Genomic DNA, 19940 nt, shown 5'->3' on the forward strand with positions numbered 1-19940 from the left:
AAGTTCAGAATACATCGAGCAGGGTGTGGTTACTTCCAGGTCTTTGAATGAAAGATACCAACCCCATTTCCTTTTTTCCCCAACACAATCCAACTGATGGTTCCAGTGCCCCTTTGGTCATTTGGGCTCCCAAAGCAGAGACTCTTCTGGAGAGGAGGCGTGTACCTCTGGGAGGCAGAGTTTGAGCCCTGTCCCTACCACATGTTTCTGACATGTCCCTTCAAGGTTGACCACAACCTACAGTGAGAAATACATATTATACTGCAACTCAGACATATGTCCCAAAGATTTTTATGAAACAATGCTTATGTTCATGTGAGGCCTGCTGAGATTTTCCTATTCTATTTCATTCCTTCACTGAAAATGAGATATGAAGAAATCAGAACCCATATATATCACCAGTGGGAATGCAAAATGGCATAGTCTCTTTGGAAAACAATTGGGCAGTTCCTCAAAATCTTAAAAGTAGAGTAATCAAATGATCTAGAAATTCTACTCCTAGGTATATGTCCAAGAGAAATGAAAATGTACATCCGTACAAAAACCTGAACATGAATGTTCATAGCAGCATTATTCATAGTAGCCAAAAGGTAGAGAGAAACCGAATGCCCATCAACTGATGAGTGAATAAACAAAAGCAATGTATATCCATACAATGGAATATTATTTAGCCATAAACAAGAATAAAGTACTGACACATGCCACAGCATGTGAAACCATTATGCTAAATGAAAGAAGCCCAGTCACAAAACACTGCATACTGCATGATTTCATTTATAGGGATTGCCAAGAACAGGTAAATTTATAGAGATAGAAAGTAAATTAGTGGTTGCCACTCGGAGGGAAGGTGGGACAAATAAGGAGTGGGTATGGCTTTCTTTCTGGGGTGATGAAAATGTTCCAAAACTAAATTGTGGTAATGATTGCAAAACTCTGTGACTATATAGAATAACACTGAACTGTACACTTTAAAGTGGTGAATGATACAGTATGTGAATTATATCTCAATAAAGCTGTTTAAAAATGATGGCTGTGATCCACTTAATTGATTTCACAACTCCAAATGGGTCTCAACATGGTTGAAAATTACTGTTCTAGAGCATACTGCCCACCCCCCTGCCCCCGCCTGCGCCTGTCCTCTTCATGAGAATCATGACTTGACCTGGAGAGTTGGGGAGCCTGCAGTCTTTGGGTGGGCAGATGGACAGGCAGATGGAGAGGGGGTGAACGTGTGGAAGGAGGGGTGAGAACCATCTGTGGCAAAATAGCCATCATCCTTCTCCAGTTAAGGAATCCTGACTACACTTTCAGCAGCACATGCACAGCAAAAAGACCACATTGCTCAGTCTCTCCAACAGCTGGGTGGCCAACAGAGCCTTGGTGAGACGTCTAGAAGAGCTCTGGAAGGGGCTGACTCAGCCAGGATGGATGCTCCCTTTGGTCCCTCACCCCTTCTCTTCTCCTTGCCTTGATTCATTCAAACATGATGGCTCAATCTCTGGAAACCACCTCATGACCTTAGGAGTGGAGGGCAGTCCTAAGGCTGTCAAAGCAAAGGACATAAGGGGACTGGGTCCCTGATGCCTTCTTGAAGCCACCTGGGCTGCCGACCTCTGCACTTCTTTTATGTAACTGAATAAATCCCGAATTTGCTTATGTCACTGAGTCGTCTCTGGTATCAGCAGCCAAAGGAATTTCTAAATGATATGTCATCTAAACGAAAAAAAATTCCCCTCTATCATATATGAGCCAAGGATAGACCTTTCAAGAAATAGCAGCTACTCTCCCACCCAGGCCTTTCTGCCTCCCTTGCCTTCTGGAAGAACCTTTCCTTGAGTCCCAGGTCTGAAGGGAAATGAGAACCCAAATACCTTGTGATTTTAAATATCCGCAGCAGCCGGACACATCTCAGCACAGAGATGCCCAAGGGAGACATGATCTTGGTCTCCACCAGGATGGTCTCCAGGATGCCCCCGCACACGATGAAGCAGTCAAAGCGGTTGAAGAGGGACACAAAGTAGGCCTGCAGGCCTAGGCTGTACATCTTCAGCAGCATCTCTGCAGTGAAAAGGGCCAGCAGTGCCTTGTTGGCCGTGTCTGGTGGGGTCAGGCGAGGGGGCAGGATCCCAGCACGGGGGTGAGAGGAGGAGGAAGGCGGGAGGAGGAGAAAGAAAACAATTATCACTGCTGGAAAAAAAAGCACAGACGCTCCCTTTCCAGCCAGAACACCTCCCCTCTATGTTGCTGCCAGAACAGAACAATTGGGGCCAAATCGCCAGAAAAGGGGTATCTAGTTATAATCACAGTAAACATGATCTACCATGCATCAAAGGCTGTGTGTGCTGATCTTCTTTACTTCTTTATTAGCTGCTTTTTCAGAGATGAGGAGTGAGGTTCTGAGAGGTGAGTACTCTGCCCAAACCAATCAGCCAAAAAGGGGAGCCAGGCCACCCAAGTCCACTCTCTGCACTGGGAGACGGTCCACTTCCCAGGGTTCTGGAATGCAGCCCCCATGTCTGCTTGACTCCCTGGGAGTGGAGCTGAGGCACTGGCTAGGGAGGTCCTATTCTAGGGCTCCAGGGAAAGGCGGGGCTACTAACTGCCCACGGAGGACAGCTCCTCGTGCTCAGGCCATGACTGTCCTCTTTCCTGGCTTTTTGCTCACCTCATCCACACATGTTCTGGCAGGCCCACCTGCAGGCGACAGTAAGGCCTGAGGTATTGAAAACCCATTCTGGGAAGTTGGCAGCCAAGAGTCTGAGATAGCCAAACAAGGGGCAGCATGTGTCCTTGTCATCTGGACCCAAAAGCGACTGTTGGGGCAGGCAGACCGTGTGGGCCCAGCCAGGTGAACCACATCTCTTTATAATTAGGTGGTGCATTTTACTATGGGACCTGCAAGCTCGTCAGCCCTTGGCATCCCCAGCATGGCATCTGCCAAGAGCCAGGGACACTTTCCCTGCCAGGGTGGCTTTCTCGTCAACCTTGTGCCTGTGACTATTCCCTTCCTGGGATTCAGGGCCGAGTTGGCAAGAGTACAGAAGGATAGCGCCAGGGGCTTCCTCTCACCTTGCACCTCCGTGAGCCAGTGGGGCTGGTTGTAGTGTTCCGAGGCGATGGTGAGCGTGTTGAGGAACACCAGGAAGATCACAAGCCAGTAGAAGACATTAGACTTGACTGCGGCACGACACTTTCTTCTGCAGAACCGGTTCCACCGGCGCCAGTAGCGGCTGGAAAAGGAGCAAGGAGAGAAGGAAGGGGGCAGGGCGGAGGGCGCTGTGAAATCTGAAAGACACCATCATGGTTTCCTTTCTCCCCTCAGTGGACTTGGCCTCAGCAGAGCAGTGCCATGTGGTGGTGATGAGCTAAGCTTCCCGTCAAGTTAACCGGGCTCTGCCACTTACCTGTGTGTGTGGCCCTGGCCCTTCTCAGCTTGGGTTCTCTCATTTGTAAAACAGGAATAGGGTCAAGCTCACAGGGTTGTTGTGGGGATTGACAAAATACCATATAATGCGTCTGGTATAAATACATATTTTTGATTTATAATAATGACATTATTCAAAATTGTATTGTACAACGTAAGAGTATTATTAGTAGTGATGATAGTAGTAGGACTAGTAATGGTTACCATTAATGAAACCTTATCCATGTCTGTTACCGTACTAGACACTTCTCATGCCTTCTCTTTAATTTAACCCTGCAAAGCAGGCATTACCCTGATATTCAGGAGGAGAAAACTAAGCCACAGAGGTTGAGTACCTTGACTGATATTACACAGTGGCAGAGCCAGACTTGGTTTTCCCCCTAGGCCAGATGCTGCCTCATCTGTAAAGTGTTATAGGTGAATCTGGATCAGAGGTTCTTTGCTTTTATGGGGTTATGGAACATTTTGAGAATCTCATGAATGTTTAGATACTTTGTTCAGAAAAAAACGCGCATACCCACACATACACACATCTCTATATACAAGTTCATGCAGCACATGGCCTCCTGAAACCTCGGCCGTGGTCCATATAATGTTCTTTTGGTCTCTTGTTGAGGGACTTATGTCAATGACTCTCAAACCTGGCTGTACATAAAATTACCTGGGGAAGCTTAAAAAAAATAACCATCAACCCTCACCAGTATCCAGACTCCAACTCCAAACCAACTAAATCTGATTCTCTGGGGGTTGGGTAGTTTTTAAAGCTCCCCAGGTGGTTCTAATCTATAACCATGGTTGAGAACCATTAAGCTAGATGATGCCAATTTTTAAATTCAATGGTGGAGGAGTTTACAGCTTCCAGTAGAAAACCAAACAACCAACAAAACAATTTCTAGATCAGGGGAAGTATGAGAAATGCTCTTTTGGCCATCTAGGCTGGAGATGATGAAGGCAGTAGCTTTATTAATGGAAAAGAGGACACTGAGTTGACAGTGTTATTTTGAGACAGAATCAATAGGACTTTGAGCCTGACTGGATGCACAGGGTAAGAGAGAAAGGTATGGAAGGGATGGCCAAAATTTCTAGCTGGAGTGATTTGGAAGAATGGCACCTCTAACTGCTATAGGTACAGACAAGGAGAAGCAGTGCTCTGGGCAGGGAGGTTGCTATGAGGAGAAAGGTGGGGCGCTCAGCTCAGGAAATAGGTTTGAGGTGCTTGCAGGTCATGTGTGTAGAGAGACCCAGCAGGGAACTGGAAGGCAGCGCCCCTGTTCGGGTAATAAAGAAGGCAGCGGGAGGAGCAAAACAGCATCTCAGAGCAACAGTCCATGAATATCTGTATTCAGGTTTGTATTCTAGGTTTGCAGAAATGCAGACCCCTGCTGCGATGGATCCCTCCACCCACCCCCAAAATGGCCTTTTGAGATAGCTTCACTTCATCTATATTTTCACTCTGTATTTTCTACCTACTATCCGTGGAAAATCCTGTTACCAAACTTTTGTTAGCATCTATTATGAGATTAGAAACGTGAGAAGTACATCTAGGGAGAGAACTCTTTCCTCAGAACGGCAGGGATAACTTAGTTTTTGGCCTGCAGAACAGGGAGGGAAGAAAGAATTAATCAAATAGTGTTCTGATCTGACCCTAGCTCTTCGTGGGTGCTTGAATGCCATCTCCAGTGAGCGCTATCCCTTTGTTGGGGACACTTATCTGCCACTTGAGGCTAATTCACTACATAGAGAAGAAGTGCATCAGGGTCAGAAAATTAAGGTTTCCAAATGCTAGGGAAGCTTACCTTCCCCAACATACCACCTTGGGTAAGAGTGAGGATGGAGGAGGGTGAAGAGAGGGACAAAGGATGGGATAAGGGGTCTTAGTTGGTCCTCAGGCTCCTCTGCAGTTTGCCAGCTCTTGGTACTGAGGAGTCTTATCTCAACAGGGCAGGACACTGCTTCTTTCCTGTCATTGTGGTTATTAATACTATAGAGAAATTTGGTATGACTATTTTTTTCCTGAAAAATGAATTTTCAGGACAAACTCCTATCTGACCTTAAATAGCTTACATTGTAGTTTCAAAGGGTGTTTTAAATAGATACAATCTTTTGTTAGAGAAATCACGGATAATTGTTACTCAGAGTCCAAAGGAATGAAGTTTGCGTTCCTTTACAGTATGTAGAAATGGACTCAGAGTCAGTTTAATACTGAGAACTTGATTAAGCTCCTCTTTTCCCAAGTTTGGGATGTGGGGTGCCACATGGTCAGGCCTGTCCCATGGGTCTTGGACTGCCTGACCCCCTGAAGGAGTGGCTGTCAGAGGCAGGGTGGTAGCTGTCAAATGTGCTGTTCCTGTGCACAGCCATTCAGGGGAGTCACATGGATTTGGGCTGGGGTGGGGGTGGGGGTAATTACTATCCAGAGAAAGTATTTAAAGATAATTATACACCTCCCACTCTTCAAAATATAGCTTTGCTTGACAACTGGTTTCCTGGCAACGCTTCCTACGGTATAATAAATGTAATGATTTATTAGAATGTGTAAATGTATTTGTGTGTTTACATATGCATGGAGGATACAGAAATTAAATGATAAAATAGGGAGGAGAAATTTGCCTGCTATTCATGTTCCCTTCATACTAACTAGAAAAGTCATTTACTCTAGAAATAGAAGTTCCCATATGTAGACATAGGACAGAAGGGCGGATATGAAATGTGCCTAATCTACTTCTTCGAAATTCTATATTGTTGCAGTCCCATGGGAAATTTCTGCTCAATTTACCCTGGGATCCACCTTACCTCTTCTTAAGTCTGGGCTTTGCTCTTGCCTTTCCACCTATGTGGACTGTCCCCAAACTGTCAGGACCTCCCCTTTCTATGTCCTGCCCACTCTTTTTTTTTTTTTTTTTAAGATTTTATTTATTTATTTGACAGAGAGAGACACAGCGAGAGGGAACACAAGCAGGGGGAGTGGGAGAGGGAGAAGCAGGCTTCATGCTGAGCAGGGAGCCCGATGCGGGCCTCTATCCCAGGACCCTGGGATCATGACCCGAGCCGAAGGCAGACGCTTAACGACTGAGCCACCTAGGTGCCCATGTCCTGCCCATTCTTGAGGGCTCATCTCAAGTCCCAGCTTCTCCATGGGGAACTTTTCTAGTCTCCCCAGGTTCAGAATTCCTGTCACACTTAGGTTTGCATTATTCATTTTAGGTATACATTAAAGAAATATTTATTAAATACCTATCCTGGGATAGGTACTAGATATTCATCAGTTAACGTGATAGTCTTTTTCTGCATAAAACTCATGTGGGCAATAAAGACACTTAAGCAAGCAATCAAAGAGTGTGCTTAGCACTATGGCAGGCTTCGCAGAAGTGCCGCAGGAGCGCACCAAAGGGCCTCCGAGCCCGTGGTGGAGGAGCCAGCAGAGGTTACTCAGAGGAAATGGGAACAGAGGAAATGGCTTCCCATTTCCCCATATTGTTGGTCATCTTTTACCGTATGGTTCTTGCCTCTCTAGTGAGATCATAAGACCCTCGAGGGAAAGGGACTGTGTCTTGTACTTTGCTATAGATCCACAGCACTTAGTGCAGTCCATCTTACATGGTAGGGACACTTGACTGACAGCTTGGTAGAACAGCAGAGACAACTCTGCAGATTTACTAACTTCTTGCTGAAGACAAGGCTTGAGAGCCCTGGAGCTCTTGTGACCCAGGGATGAAGGTGGGGGTGAGGGAGGGGCAGTGCTACTGAAAAAGTTTGCTTGGCACATAATTTTGGATAGGCATCTAGAAGAGTAGACAACATCAAAATGGTGGACACTTCAGGCTCTTTCTAGTGGCCAGAATAAGTTCCTATCTTTTCTTTAACTGAGAATGAGCAACACAGGAAATGATTAAATTTAATTCTTTTATACTATACCTAAGTAACTTAGAATGGACTATCAGAGAGTAGACAAATTTGGATATTTGCCTTGTCCCAGCTGCTCATTCCACTGAAGATGGGGCAAGACAGTCCTCCCAAATTTTAGAACCCCATGGGATTCACTTCAGAACTCCATAAAGTTAAGATCTGGAAACTTTGACGGATTATCTGATTAATCCCTGCAAGTTGCACAAAACTTTCTACATCATTTGTTCCTTAACTGTTTAAATCCTATTCTGAACAGTTAGCCCCAAATGTTGCAAAATTCCTTATTGTGACTAATTCCTCCAAGTGGAGACTTGGCTTACCAAAGGAATACCCTAATATTGGCCTAATATTATAAGTCAATTAATTTGCTGAATTTCCCCTAAAGTCTCTCTTCTAGTATTTCTTTTAAGTAAACTGTGATTTTGCATCATTGAGTATTGCAAATGTAATAGGCTGGTTGGAAACTCAAATTGTCTTATTTGTCATTGTTAAACTGAGAAAATGATCAGGATACTTTAATTTTTTTTTAAACTCAAATTTTAGAATCATTTTTAGAGTACAGCAGTCTCTTCTCTGCTTACAAGGTTATTTCTGAGTTGCAAAATTTCTCTCTCCATTTTCCCTCTATACTACACTTTTCAGTCATGCCTGCCACAACCAAACAGGCAGGAAGTATGAGGAGACATTCTTCTCACATCTGTAGTGGAAACCTTTGCAGCAGACAGAAATGGCTCTGGGTCTACTTTGATAATTTTTTTTAAGATTTTATTTATTTATTTGACAGAGAGAGACACAGCGAGAGAGGGAACACAAGCAGGGGGAGTGGGAGAGGGAGAAGCAGGCCTCCCATTGAGCAGGGAGCCAGATGTGGGGCTCAATCCCAGGACCCTGGGATCATGACCTGAGCTGAAGGCAGACGCTTAGCGACTGAGCCACCCAGGGGCCCCTACTTTTTTTTATGGCATTTTCAATCCATTGCCAGCCTTTGATATTCCTTAAATATACACCATCAGTGGGCTGTAGCATCTAGACTAGAGGGCCCCCGTTTGCTATCTGCTCAGACCTTTTAGGGCCACATGGTCTGGTGCAGTAACTACTAGCCACCTGTGGCTCTTGAGCACTTGAAATTGGCCAGTCCAAACTGAGACACATAGTAAGGGTAAAATACACTGGATTTCAAAGACTTAGTACAAAAAAAAAATGAATGTAAAATGTCTCATTAGTAATTCTTATATTAATTACATGTTGCAATGATAATGTTTTAGATACACTGGGTTAAATGAATTATATTAAGATTAATTTCACCTATTTCTCTTTACTTTTTAATGTGGCTACTAGAAAAACTTAAAAAGTCTTAATGTGGCTCATATTATATTTCTATTCAAAAGCACTGCTGTAGAGCTATGGGCCCATGCTCTAGTATTAGTATTCCTGGACAGAACATTTCACTTGGCTAGCATGGTGGTTAGTTAATACAGGTATGGGTTCTGACTCGGCCAGATGTGAACATGTGACCCTTGGCCTCTCTCAGCCTCAGTATCTTCATCTGAAAATCGGTTGAATGATAGTGCCGAACTACTGGTAGTACACATTTTGGGAATACAGTTTTCTCTCTGTACGTTTTGGGAATACAGTTTTCTCTCTGTATTTCTGTTGTATCTTGAATAGTAGCAGCAGAGGGAGAAACCCTTCTCAGAGATCCTATGGATGGAATACAGGAGGTTAGGTAGACAGCAGGTTGAGCTGAGTCTCAAAGCTTAGCAAAGAGTCCAAAGGTTTAGGGGGGGCACTGTTCCTCTCCTTTGTTACAAGTATGGGTTGTACCATAGGTCACTGGATAGAAAAATGTTCCCAGAATCTCCTGGGCAATCTCTTACGAGACAGAGTGCATACAAAGATGTCATTTCTCTTCCAATCCTTCAGATTATGTTCATTCATTTGTTCACTCATTCATTTGTTCATTTATGATTCATTCATTTATATGCAATGAGAATGATATTTTGGAAATATTTTCAAATGGATTTTTATATCCCTTTACTCTTACTGTGTGGGGGATTTAAAACTGCCAGGAACACAAAGTGCTTTCTCAGCTTTGGCTGTCAAATCAGACATTTTATTTGAGTCTGTGTAAGCCTATTGTCTTACTGAGGCAAGACCACTTATTCATTCATTCATTCATTCATTCATTCATTCAGCAAGTATTAATTCAGTCCCCATTATGTATTAGCCACTTCCCCAGACACCGGAGATAAAGCAGTAAAATCCAAACACTATCAAGAGAGAAAGGATTTTTTGTATTTCTGTAACTCTCTTTCATGTAATTAGGGCTAGGCCTGGTAGACTTGACCCTAGATTTTTTAATGTAAAGGAGGTCTTGGCTTGAGAGAAAGAGGAATGGGAGAAAGGTCTACATTTTCCAATTGCAGTGAATTATGGGAGAAAGAAGATATCAGAAATAGAGGTGAAAGTCAGATACCAGAGTCCTCACTTAATTCTCAGCCCTGGGTGCTAAGTCTCAAGAGATTGCAGAGGGTTGCTTTAGAAACACCCAGATAGTCATTGGGAGGCCCAGGTATGCTGAAGCTAGTGGATAGCCTCCACTGGGTATAGTATGGGGGGGTATCTGCAGACCCCTGGGAGAATGTCAGCCTTTGGCTCAGAGCTCTATTCAGGCTGGTGCAGACAGCAGCAGGTGGCAGAGAGGTAGGTGAGCCTGGGGTCCCCAGAGCTTGTTCATGGAGTGTGAAGGACCTGGAAGTGTCCATGCACTCAGATGAGGTATGGAGGTGCTGAAGTCAGTGACTGACAGAGCTTGGGGGTCAGAAAGCAGAGGTGGAGATTTCAAGATCGAATGTAAATATGGGGGGGCATGGACTCCAGCGAGTGGATGTCCAAACCAGATGGGCTGCTGCACCCCAGTAAGGACCTGAAAGTTCAGAGAGAAGCCCAGACCAGCCATCAAACAGTGGAGATAGGCAGAGGACTCAGAGGGATTCCAGGAGCAGCCTTCACCAAGCCCTGTTTACTTCCCAGGATCTTGAAGTTCCCTGCCCCCATGCATCCAGACTCCATCCTGGAGAAAAGCTGGGGAAGTGGAAATATGAGAGACTGAACATTTTACCTTCGGGAACTATTTAAAGCATAGCATTGGGTTCCATTTACCCAGCTGGACTAAAATTCAGTGTTATTTATGCTCTTGCTACACAGTGGGTGAGGCTAGGGAAGCAAGATTAGATCAATTACAAAACATAAACAACCAATATTTTTGGCATGTACAAGCTTTGTGGGGGAAAATTCGCATCTCCACTCCACAAATCCATTCATTCATCCATTCAACATATATGTATGGACAGCCTACCCCTGGGCAGGCACTTAGCTAGGTTCTCTAGAAAGAATACGTCTGAGGCATGCAGAGCCTACTGAAGGAGACAGGCCTGTGAGCCAATAATTGGAATGTAGTATGCTAAGTGCTGTGACAGAGGTATGAATGGGAGTGGAGGAAGGTGAGTAACTTCCCTGGAAGAGTTTGCAGAAGATGTAGATGCAGTAACATCTGAGGTTCTTAACAAAAACCTGAATTCTCCAGATGAAGACTTGTGGACACAGTGATTCAGGGAGAAGAAAGGCTGCATGGAAAGGCCTTGATGTCTGAGAGGACAGGGAACATTCTGGTGACTGCAAGAAGTTCCATGTGGTTGGAACAAAGAGTGTGTGCAGGGGAGTGCAGGAGGTGAGGCTGGAAAGGTAGACATGGGACTGAAGACCAGGGGTCCTGTGGAAGGTTCTGAAGCAGAGCAGTGTCGTGATCCTATGTGTTTTCCATAATCCTTAAAGTTCATTTCTTACTGTGTTCCATAAAGATGAAGTAGGCAAGAATAGTAGCAAGTGTCCACATTATATTTATTTTAACTGAACTTCATCTTATAAAGAAGGGAGACACATTAGGTCTCCCAACCTCCTAGGGATGGTACTTGCCAAAAAAGACTGGCAAAGAAAATTCAACAAATATCGACCCCTGAATTATATGCAGGATCTGATCTAAAAGTCTTTTCTTGATAGCCATACAAAAGAGAGGCATTTACCCCTTAGAAAAACACCCTCACTGTACCCCCCCCCCCACCTGGTAGGTATTACCTTGGGCTACCCAAAAGTGTAACCGGGGACAGAGCTGGTGTGCGGTAGGAAAGAAGAGCATGCGTTTCACTCACCTGAACTTTGATTTGGAAATCCGGTGGCTGAAAGAGAAAAAGCAGATGTTACCAAGGGACACATATGCATATTCTTCCATTTAAAAGATGTTCAGCAGTCCCAGAGAAGTTTGATGGCCCTGCGTGACTAGAAATGGGTGCTGGATGGATGTGAGGAGTGAAGCAGAATGACTCCGGAGAGAGAGAGAACCCTACTTGTCAGCATCTCTTGGTGTGTTTATGTATATGAATGTGGGAACTGAGGGCTGGCCCAGCTGACATATCTACAAATCTAGTGTTTTCTAAGTGGAACTAATAGTCCCTGGAGAGGGCAGGTGCTGTGTGGCACACAGCATCTGCCCAGCAGGTCCAGCCAAGTCAGGTTAGGCCATGTGTTGGGAATGCGGCACCTTGATGAGAGCCATGCAGGGAAGGAAGGCCTCTCTGCAGATGTGAAGGTCTCACCAGCTGGAAACCACAGGCAGGAACATGTCATTGCAGACCCCACTGCTGTCCCAACAGGAGCTTGGCCAATGCTGGGGTATGAAGGGAAGATAAGCAAAACAAGCCAGCTGGGAACTGAGAAGCCACTATAGTCCTGGCCTGAGGGCTGCAACTGGGCCTAAAGGAACAGCCATCGGTCCTGACAGAAACCCAGGATGCTGACAGTCACATGAAGCCTTGAAGACGTGGGGGATTTCTGGGCAAAACACAGGGCAGGTGTGACTCGAAGGGTTGTGGTATGGGGAAGGAGGCCCACAGAAAGGTGGACCCTTCAGAAAGGCCCTGAGGCTACTGAGTTCATGTTGGAGAGTGCAGGGAAAACTAGGAGAAAGGCTGGGAGCCGGAAGGGAGGAGAGAGAGAGAGAGGAGAGGGAGGGAGGAGGGAGCGAGAGAAAGGGAGAAAGGGAGAGAGAGAGAGGGAGGGAGGAAGGGAGGGCGGGAGGAATGTAAGCCCTTGAGACAAAACAGGTGAAGGCAATGTGTCAGAAAAGGCTTTGGTGTTCAGGAAGTGAACCAGAGGATTGCAGGTGGAGCAACCATGCTCAGATGGACACGTAGATGGATGGATGCAGAACGCAGGTTAGAGACGAAGAAAGTGATAGAACACTGGTAGGGAGACAAAGACAGATGCAGACAGAAAACAGGAGCAAGAAGTTCAGGAGGCGACCGCTGCAAGCCTGTGTTGTCCCAGTTCAGCACAAAGTGAGCTCTGTCACATAGCAAGAAAACAACCTCTCTCGTTATTTTTTATTAAAAAAAAATTAAACCAGAAGATGTGACAGGTGGCAAAGCCATCGTGCATGAGATAATTATATCTCTGGGGCACTGAGAATCCTAGCCAAGTGCCTTTACTGCTCTGAACCGTTAGCTAATAACCTTTTCCCACCCCCAAGGCTGCTTGCTAGGGCTGGAGTGTTTAATCACATGTTAACAAAGTGTGTGGGAGGGGGACCAGGAGCCAAGGGCAGCATTTTTATTTAGAGCCACAGTTTAATGGGGGAAACAAATGTTTTCCAGCTGCTAATTGGGTGATGGAGAATCGAGGTCTTCTCTTCCCCAGCAGGGCCATGCTGAGCTTGGGGACCTTCAGGGTCTTCACTAGGCTTACTTTTGGACAGTTGCCTCTCTGCTGTTAGGCATAAGCCAAAGTGGATGACCGTGGCCTTTAGTCTCATGACTCTGTCTACACAGCCTGGCCTGGCCCCAGGCCTTCTCTTAGAAATGTCTCAGTGATCCTCTCAGGGGTGTCCTTCAATGCAGACCATGTGCTCTTTCCTTTAAGGCTCTCTCAGTCCAAGGGGGTCATAAGCAAAAGTGGGTTCTTAAAACCCAAAATCATATCTTCCAGGGAAATGACTCTGGGACGTGGGCACAGAGGGGGATCAGAGCTGAGGTGACTTTTTGAAATGACATCCTAGTCCTAGTTCCAGCATGGTCATGAGCTATGGGCCCTTCCTTGGCATTCTGGCACATTCTGAAGAGGAGGAAATGGAGCAGAACTTTCTTTTCCACTTAGTTACAAGTCCTGATGTATAACCCTTGACACCACACTTGAAGACTGATTTTTTGTTGTTGTTGCTAATCTCAGGGGATTGTAAGCATAATTTTAGGCTCACTGGGTCAGTTCATCCCCTTTTAAGTACCACATTACTTAAGCGCCCCTACTTAAGAGAGAGGAGGGTATTGCTCAAGTGGCAAGTGTCTAGAGACAAAGGAAAACCCTAATTCTTAGACAGCTGAGGTTAGAACTCTGTAAAGCCTCCATACTGCCTTATATAGCAGGGAGTCAACTGTAGAATCCCATTTCATGAAAACAGAGGACCCAGTTGCTCAGCAGCCTCACCTCTTGGGAAGTAAGTATTGGCTCAAGGTTTGGAAAGCTGGTCTGTCTCACTCTGTGAGTAAGCAAACTGGGGAGACTATGGCAGCCTGGTGTCATGGCCCCCACTCCACACCCTGGGTTGGCTGATGTGTGGCAAATGCTTCCTCCTACTGGTTTTTAAACCACTTCAGATTCCTCAGCACAGTAGAGGCTCTAGTTTCTCCAAATCCCAATGGGGGACGCACAACTTGCTCAGAAGTCTTCTTGGCTTTTTCTATCATTATTGTCCTAGTGAGGTACAATTCCCACCTCATGTTTTAAATGATTTCCTGAAGAAGAGCTAGGAGGTGGACAAAGTAACTGACACTCAAGACCATCAGAGCAATTCTACCGGGTTGGACCTGAAGTAGCTTCAACCCAAGATACTTTCTCTGCCCAGGCCTCCAAGACAAACCTTCTAGGGAACCATGATTTTTGTTGTTGATATTAAGGTTCAAAATTAGAGACGAGTCCCAAACTCCTTTCCTTTTGCTTAACTACTTACTTCTTGGGGGCCTATTTATATTTCAGCCTTTCTCACCTTCTTAGAGTAATGAACACAGTATGTTTACTACCTGCGGTATGAAATAGTATCTCCCTGAATTGTCTCAATTTGCCTTTAACGTAAGTCAGATGGCATTGCAGTCACCATCCAGGCTGACACACATCTGACTCAAATTCCTTGACGCCACAACTTCAACACTGTCCACAGCTGTTATTCCTAGAAGGGTAATGGACCTTGTCATCACAGAGCACTGCTTCAACAACTGGATGCTGAACTCAGTAGCTCCACATTCTGGCCAGATTCTCCTTCTCTATTCATCCTCCTGCTCTTGCTCCGAACCCAATCTTTGCCCTCACTGGGTCTTCCCCATCATTCACCCCCTTCCAGGGCTCCCAGGCTAATGCCAGGCTTAACTTCCAGTTCCCAGCTTGGCACTAGCGTCACATCAATGTTGCCCTTAACACACGGCCTGGGACTTGTACTTTGCCTGCCTCGCTACACTGCCACCCTGGTTCACACGGCTGTTTTTAGTGCTTCTGGGCCATGCAGGCTGCCAAAAAAATCTGTCGAGTCGTTTTGCAAGGCTGCCTTCACATTTACAATGTCAGGCTCCACTGTGGCTTCAGCACTCCTCGGTGATCTTTTAGTGACCTCTTGGTGACTCACTAGCTTGAATCTTCTGTACTGTTCTTCAGGTTCCTAGGACACCTAACCCCCACTTTCTGTGACTAGATGACAGATAATTTGGTTTGACTCCTATCATTGACTCTCTGTATCAGAGCCTATTTCTGATTCTACATTCTTTATAGAACTATAGAGTTTGAGAGCTTGGATGGGATCCTTAGATGTCACCTGGAACTATGGTTTGCAATTTATCGGGTTGTAGAATGTTTTATTCATAGGAAATCTTACATGGAAGCCCAAATGAACAAGAGTTGAAAGTGGCTCCCAGGAGTTCTGGGCCTCTGCTAGTAGTCCCCGAGCCAACAATCAAGCCAACTCCTTCGTGTCCCAGAGGGCAAGACCAAGACTCAGAGGGGAAGTGCTTTGGTTGAGGTCAAAGCAACAATGGCTTTTTGGTGGCTGACTGGGACTTGATCCAGGACTCCTGATGCCAGGTCTCTTTTTCTATCTTCCAATTAGTCCCAGAGGTAAGGAACTTCTTCTTCCTGTGTAAATCTAGCATCTCCAACTGTGTCTCTGAAGTCAACCTTCTCCTCTTTTTAGGCAATGTCTTGCTATAATCACTCATTTCCATCCCAGCATCTGTAGACCCTCCATTTTCATTGGTCGCTTCTTTGCCGCAAAGACTGCCCCAGTGTTTTACTATGGTGAAAAACGAGTTCTCACTTGGCCATTGCTGCCTCCCTTTCTACCATCTTATTTTCTCCTCTCCCTTCCATGGCCTCACTTCTGGAGTGAGTGCCCTAAGCTGGCTCCTTCCCACCCTTCTCCTTCACTAAGACTCCAGCTCCCGCAAACAAGTCCTGTAGAGTGTGGCTCCAGAACCCACGACCACTTTCTTCATCTCCATGTGTGACTCTAGCCTGAGCCAGCATCATCTCACACCTCACTAACTGCTATCGAGGCTGCTGCCCTGTGTTTCACTGTGTTCCCTAGCGGCCTCACTTCTACCCATTCTTTCCCTGACATCCAAGTGATCCTTCGAGAATGCAAAACTAACTCAATCAACCTCCCTTGCCAGTTCCATGTTCTTGTGACTTCTCACAGTCTTGTGATAAAGACAAAGATCATTAGGGGCCTACCAGGCCATGCCCTTCCTCCAGCCTCCCCTTCCCCACTCCCCCACCAATATGCCCTGGCCTCCCAGTTCTTCCATCCAAGGGCCTTGAAACACACTGTTGCCTTTGACTGGAACATTCTTCCTTACTCTTCACCTCAATAATAATGTATGTTCACTCTTCAGTTCTCAGCTTAAATTTAATTCTTCAAGAAAGTGTTTCCTAACTTGCCAGTCTAACTTGTTATTAACCCTACTACTTAGCTACTTTTCCTTCTTAACACTTATCCCTATTTCTATGACTAATTTACTTGTTTAATATCACTTCCACACCAGATTATAAACTCCAGTGAAATGATATCAATTTTTTTCTCCTGCTATGCATCACCATCACTGTGCACCAAGCTGGGCACACTGCTGAATGAATGTACAATAAACAGTGCTCTCTTGAAACTCTTTCTCCCGTGGCCTTCCTGCAAGTGCTGCTGTCTGTTGTCTTAAAACCTCTTCATCTGTTTCACTTACTTATTCTTATTCTTCTGTCTGTCAGGTTCCCAAGATTTAGCCCTTGGCCAACCCTCATCCTATAGCCTCATTAATAGTTTTTATACTGATAACCTCAAGTGTGTGGCTCCATTCTTGTTCAGAGCTGAGCCTTGGACCTCCATATCCTGTTGCCTGCATGGTACCTACAGGTCCCTCAGTTGGATCCTTGTTTCAAATTTTACTTCAGCATCCTTACTGTTTTCTGTCTTCAAACTTTGATGGTTCCTTCTTCTTCATCACCTCCCTCTCCCCAACAAAGTATCATATTGCAGTTCCTTTTTCTCTCTGCTCCCACCCCCTCAGGGACCATCTTCATCAGCCCTTCTCACTACATATAAATTTTCATCCTGACCTCATCTGACTACACAAGCCTTTTAATTCTTAGCTCTAAAAATGCCAGCCCCTCACTGTCTCCTCCCCATCACACTCGGTTTCAGCCCCCAGCCTGTTCTCATACTGTTTCTCCCACCAGGAATGTTGGCAGTCTTATCCCATGGTTGTCTGAGTGGGGTGGGGCTGGGTAGAGAGATGGGGAAAGACCATAATTTATTAAGTATATATTATAATCCTGGCACTCTGTCCAGGTATTTTATATGCACAGAGTAGAAGCATAAATGTGGATATTCATAAGGATAACAGGGACCATTTCTACAGAGCTCCTCCAGCCTGCAGAATGTGTCCTCAAGGAAATGACAGATACACTAGAGGTGCCAGCTTCCCTCCCTGGAGGATAATCATGTTCTCCTTCCAACAGATCTCCATGCTCTCCTGAAATGTACTTTCAAGTGACTTCCTAGGGCTAGGAACTTCTCTGGTCTCTCCTGGTTTGCAACTTGAGCTATGCCCCAAAGCCTGAGTTGCAGGGTCCTCCACCATCTTCTCTACAACCCTCCTTGGTGTTAAGACCACAGAAAGGCCTGACAGACTTAGAAGGTTCGCTGGGGCCCATTTGCAAAAACTTGAGTGCTTGCTTTGTATGGCAGGAGAAGAGGGAAAGGCTTGGACTGCTGCTTAAAAATGTAATTAGCCCCGTATTTTAACAACATTTTGACAATAATTGCTTCCCAATGATGCCGAGAAATCTGCAGTGCAGACTCCCTGGTGCCACTGTCAGAGTGAGTGATGCTGAAAGCCCTGTGTAGCCTGGAAATAGAAATTGCAAGAGCCAGTCTGTTCCTAAGCCTTGTTTTCCCTTCTCCTTTCTCGGAGACCATTCTCAAGGTTGGCATGGCTTGTGTTCAGACTCACCTACAGAGAATCTTTTTAAAGAGGTTGGGGTTTGCTCAGCCTATTGAGTCATTTCAGGGATGAAGGGTGAAATAAGATGCTGTTCCACTGATGGAGCAATTTAGAAATTCATTTCATTTGGGACTGGTCCTACTCAGAGCCTTCTGTATGCGGTGCTTTTTAGTGACTGGGGTGAGCTTACAATTCTTACACCACCAAGCCAACAGGAAAAGCAGGCTCCACTTCCAAGAGCAGACCCTGAATGCTCCAGGAGGCCTCATGCCCAAGGTCAGTGTGAATCCCTGACAGAATAGGACTTTAATCTTTGGACTCTGCTGAGATGCTGGTAATAGAATCAGCAATTTGCTTATTTTTAGCAGTTAAACTGTTTTTTCCCTTCACTTTTTTTTTTTTTTGTGGGGGAACATTTCCCAGGGACTACTGGTTTCCATTTTTAAGATCAAAGATGGGTGATTGTGATAGTTCATGAGTGAATTGTTCTTCTGTGCACCTGGCGCAATCTTGGGCCAGTCGGCTCCCCGAAGCCTGGGGCCTGGGGTCTGCCCTAGGGGAAGGGAAGCTGTGGGCATCTAGGCTGGAGCTACTTTTGGACAAGGTGTCTGGCCATGTTGTGAATAAGCACAGGTGAATTTTGTATTAACTCCAGTTTGCACTTCAGGCATCTCTGTTTCCCTTCACTAGGTAGGTAACTAGAGTTGCAGAGAAGGACCAACATGTTGATTATCTCCCAGGGTATTTTCTTACCTGTTTGCTCTTCTTCCAGGTCACATTTACCAGAATGGAAAGGGTGGTGGGCAGGACCCAGGGACCCTCACATAGGTGCCTCATGTGACAGGGGGCAAAGGGGCTGGGAAGAAACAGACTTAGGAGCCACTGCCAACCTCCCCTCACTGTCCCCCTAGCCCTGTCCTGTATTTCTCTGATGTAATGGACAGGGGCTCCACATCCTGAGTCAGACTGTCACAGGAGTGAAGAATCAGAGACTGGCCTTAGTATTAAGACTTCTCCCCCTGCCAAGGAGCCATACTCGACAGAGGGCCCTCTTTCCCCACACAAGTCACTGCCTGAGTTTTCTGTTCCTCTGACCTCTGCCTCACCCACAATGGGCCAGCCCATTGTGACTTCAGGACACAGCATCCCTGCCCGCATCCTTGGAAAAGCCCGAGTCCCTGGGCTCGCCGTGCCTACTCACGCCAGCCTGGCCCCGCAGTTCTCTCCCTCGATGTCACCTCCAGCCACGTTTTCGGTGTTGACAGACTCGGTCTCGCTTGTGGGCATGCTCACTACAAGAGTCAAAGGGATGCAGAACAAGGCATTGAGGGTGGGGAGGAAAAGGGGAGAGAAGAGCATTAGTTTGCGAAACATCCAGTCCCAAGACTGTGGGCTACTTGGGAGGAGGAGGGCCTGAGCAGCATCTGTTAGTTGGGGGGGACGGGGCAGCAGTGCTGCTGTGAGCAGGTTGGGGCACTGGCACTGCCATGGCCAAGTTTGGGGGTTTCCTTGACTGTCACACCTGCTGCTTGTCTAGGGTGAGTTTAACTAGTGGGACTTACTTCCTGAAAACACTGACCATTGAATCCTTTCCTACCCTCAACTCTGTGCCCTCAGAAAAGCTGTGCAAGCTTTTCCATTTGTATCCACTACGAGCCATAAAAAGAGGAGCTTTCATGAAAATATTTTATTTTGCTTTTTTCCCCACCTACCAATTCTAAGGGGTTTCATCCCCAAACTTAGGGTCCAACTTGTTTGTAGGAAGGATGTTTTTGCTGCCTCGTGAAGTACTAGATGGATGTGGAAGACTGCCCCCCTAATTGTAGTGGACACTGGGTCCTGAGTCAGTTCCATCTAGGACTGTACCTGAAATAGGTAGCTTGAAATAAATGACTATTACCAGAATCGGGTACTAAGATTCAAACTAGCACTACAGACACCAGGAATGGGGAACATAATCGTGGAATCCACCAATTAAGTTTAAATGTGACTTGAAGATAGACTGAACGTAGACCGGGATGTCATTT

The 19940-nt window shown here is 45.8% G+C and overlaps 1 protein-coding gene across 24 annotated transcripts in view; it reads right to left on the reverse strand.

Annotated features, from left to right (window-relative positions):
• CACNA1C (calcium voltage-gated channel subunit alpha1 C) overlaps positions 1-19940 on the reverse strand; it is a 632951-nt gene that overhangs the window by 138263 nt on the left and 474748 nt on the right. For all 24 annotated transcript variants that reach the window (XR_014145548.1, XM_081820959.1, XM_081820957.1 and 21 more), the window contains 4 exons: positions 19115-19205; positions 11539-11565; positions 3070-3230; positions 1872-2097 (listed from right to left, as the gene is read on the reverse strand). Coding sequence is in view for 23 of the 24 variants with exons in the window: in XM_081820959.1 (XP_081677085.1) it covers positions 1872-2097; positions 3070-3230; positions 11539-11565; positions 19115-19205 (505 nt within the window). In the remaining variant the exon portion in view is untranslated. The remainder of the gene's footprint in view (positions 1-1871; positions 2098-3069; positions 3231-11538; positions 11566-19114; positions 19206-19940) is intronic.

Source organism: Leptonychotes weddellii, chromosome 5, assembly GCF_054177405.1.
Source record: "Leptonychotes weddellii isolate Sample4059 chromosome 5, ASM5417740v2, whole genome shotgun sequence".
Taxonomy (NCBI): domain Eukaryota; kingdom Metazoa; phylum Chordata; class Mammalia; order Carnivora; family Phocidae; genus Leptonychotes; species Leptonychotes weddellii.